This window comes from Denticeps clupeoides, chromosome 5 (assembly GCF_900700375.1).
Source record: "Denticeps clupeoides chromosome 5, fDenClu1.1, whole genome shotgun sequence".
In the NCBI taxonomy this organism is placed as follows: domain Eukaryota; kingdom Metazoa; phylum Chordata; class Actinopteri; order Clupeiformes; family Denticipitidae; genus Denticeps; species Denticeps clupeoides.
Window position 1 is genome coordinate 28,987,369 of NC_041711.1, and position 2,270 is coordinate 28,989,638.

Here is a 2,270-nt window from a genome sequence, read left to right on the forward strand (position 1 = left end):
TCAAATGCCCCGGCTGTTAGTTGGAAATATGTAAATGTAGGAGGATGCCACCTGTCTGACCTGAGAATGTGGAATAATTCAGTGTGTTCAGCATTTTGCTGCCATCAGCACATAAGTAAGTGATGCTTGGAAATGCTTTAAATCACTGAAACATTTATTAGATAGAATCTCTTCAGCATTTCAGAAAATATCCTTTTTCAAACAAATAGAAATGTCAATCACAACTGCCAAGCCCTAAAACATTTAAACAACCACTGGTGACATTTAAAATGCATGGCTACAGTGGTAAACACTGATTTGCTATAAATGAACGTCTGTAACTTGTTTTTAAGACACTGTAAACTGTTAAAAGGCACAAGTTGTCCATTCATAGACACACGCGCACACTTAAATACTGCAGATAATGATAAAATACATCTTCAGGCGCTATTAAAATACATTCTAAGGGCGCTATTATTGAACTGGTGGTAAGTGCAGCACTAAGCGTGGGGCTTGTTCAGAAATTTCCATTTTTTTACATTGTTTGTCATAAAGCTCTAAAAAAAAAAATCCATCTCTCCCATATATTTATTTTCACGCTGGATTTATAGCTGATGACATGGTGACAGAGGTGTGATGTCATCAGCGGATACGAGAAGCTTGCCTGTGTCAGCAGGTTTCGTGTGCCACATTTCACATGCAAATGTCAGTACAATTAATCAACACCTTGACCACAGCCAGAGCAGTAAGTACAAAAGAATTTCAGTGACCAGAATTTGGCGACCATAGCTAAAGGGAAGGCTGAAAAGTTCCCAGCTACGTTCCTGCTGCCAACCACTTGTTTCTACTCTGTCCGGTTTTTAGAAATTCATCAAAATTCACCAACAACCTCTGCTTTATACATCTCAGTTCATTATGTTCTCCGTGGAGATTTCGGCTTCAGACCCTGGAGATGGCACGTCCTCAGGCAATGCGGTAGTCGAAGGTGTCCTTCTCCATGTAGTCGGTCCAGGTGGAGGAGGGCATGCTGCTGTAGGGGTCCAGCAAGATACGGAAGCAGCGCACAATCAGCAGGCCGAGGAAGATGAAGAGCAGAACAACAAAAACGAAGGCTGCCCGCTGCTCCAGGGTTAGGAAGGTGGAGATGTGCTGGTTGCCTCCAGATGCTGACAGGGTGCTGCTGTGGAGGCTCTCAGCCATTTTTTGGTAGTGTGCCACACCGGCCTTTTCAGAGCTTCATGGCATTAAAGCCATCTTGGTTTGGCGGAATAACGTCCACTGCCTTGGTGGAATGGATCAAAAAAAGACAACAATCATCTGTACACATCCACTGGAAAAGAATCAGCATAATTCAGGGGTGACATATGTGTGAATGAAGTCAGGTTAAGTTGTCATAACAGAAAGGCATTTTGTTTCCGTAAAAAAGAACGTTTTTAAAACCCGTTACTTCTGTAAGACCCTCACAGCTTCAGAAGAACCTACAATGGTCATAGTATGGGGCTGAGAAAACCTCTCTACATGAACGTACACACCACATCATCACAAAACACAGCACAGCAAATACCAGAGGCACATGTTCATTCCAGTGATCTCCAAACTGATTCAGTGTGGAGTGTGGACCAGAAACGTTGGACTAAAAATAGCACAGCACCAGGGTGTGACCACAAATGCGACCGCATCACTCACTTACCTGTTGTGTGCTCAGAGGATGGCTGGTGGACACAAACGTTGCATCACCGGCAACTCCTGCAGCCATGATGTGCAAATTCCAGCGGCAGACGTGTGGTCAAGCTGTCACCTGTCTCCTTACGGTCCTTCAGGCATCACAACACTGTGCCGAAACCGTCCTTTCCATTGCTGCCTTTTGTTGTACAACTATCTTCTCTCCCCTCCAAAAGAGGATGTAGCGGTGTCTTGTCACCCATAGCAACCAGTTGCCATAGCAATTTGCCCAAGTATGATAGCTGAATGTTCGGCAAGTGTGAGAGGTGTGTGCTTTGACGACTGGCTCGGTGTGTAATGAAGACGTGGTAAGTCTCGAGTAAATGTTACCTGAACACCTGCTGGAGCCTCTCACCCGGCTTCCCTTCATCAAACACATGAATAAACCGCCCTTTGATTTCTCAGCACATGCAGCAGAGGCTCCGCAGCTCCAGGCTCACACAAAACACAGGGAGGAAGAGCTTCAAGCGAAGAATTACTGCAATTATTCCCTTATCAAAAGACACTATGCAACATTTTAGTGCACTGTGCAAAAGGGTAATCAAAGTGCTAATGTTGAAAGACACGGG

General features: G+C 44.6%; 1 protein-coding gene across 1 annotated transcript; it reads right to left on the reverse strand.

Moving 5' to 3' along the window:
• Window positions 1–281: 281 nt before the first annotated feature.
• LOC114790991 (cortexin-3) lies at window positions 282–1,890 on the reverse strand. The gene is made up of 2 exons (XM_028981451.1): window positions 1,670–1,890; window positions 282–1,261 (listed from the first exon to the last, which is right to left on the reverse strand). Exon 2 carries the CDS (start codon window positions 1,177–1,179, stop codon window positions 943–945), a length of 237 nt encoding a protein of 78 aa, XP_028837284.1. The 5' UTR covers window positions 1,180–1,261; window positions 1,670–1,890; the 3' UTR covers window positions 282–942.
• Window positions 1,891–2,270: the final 380 nt, after the last annotated feature.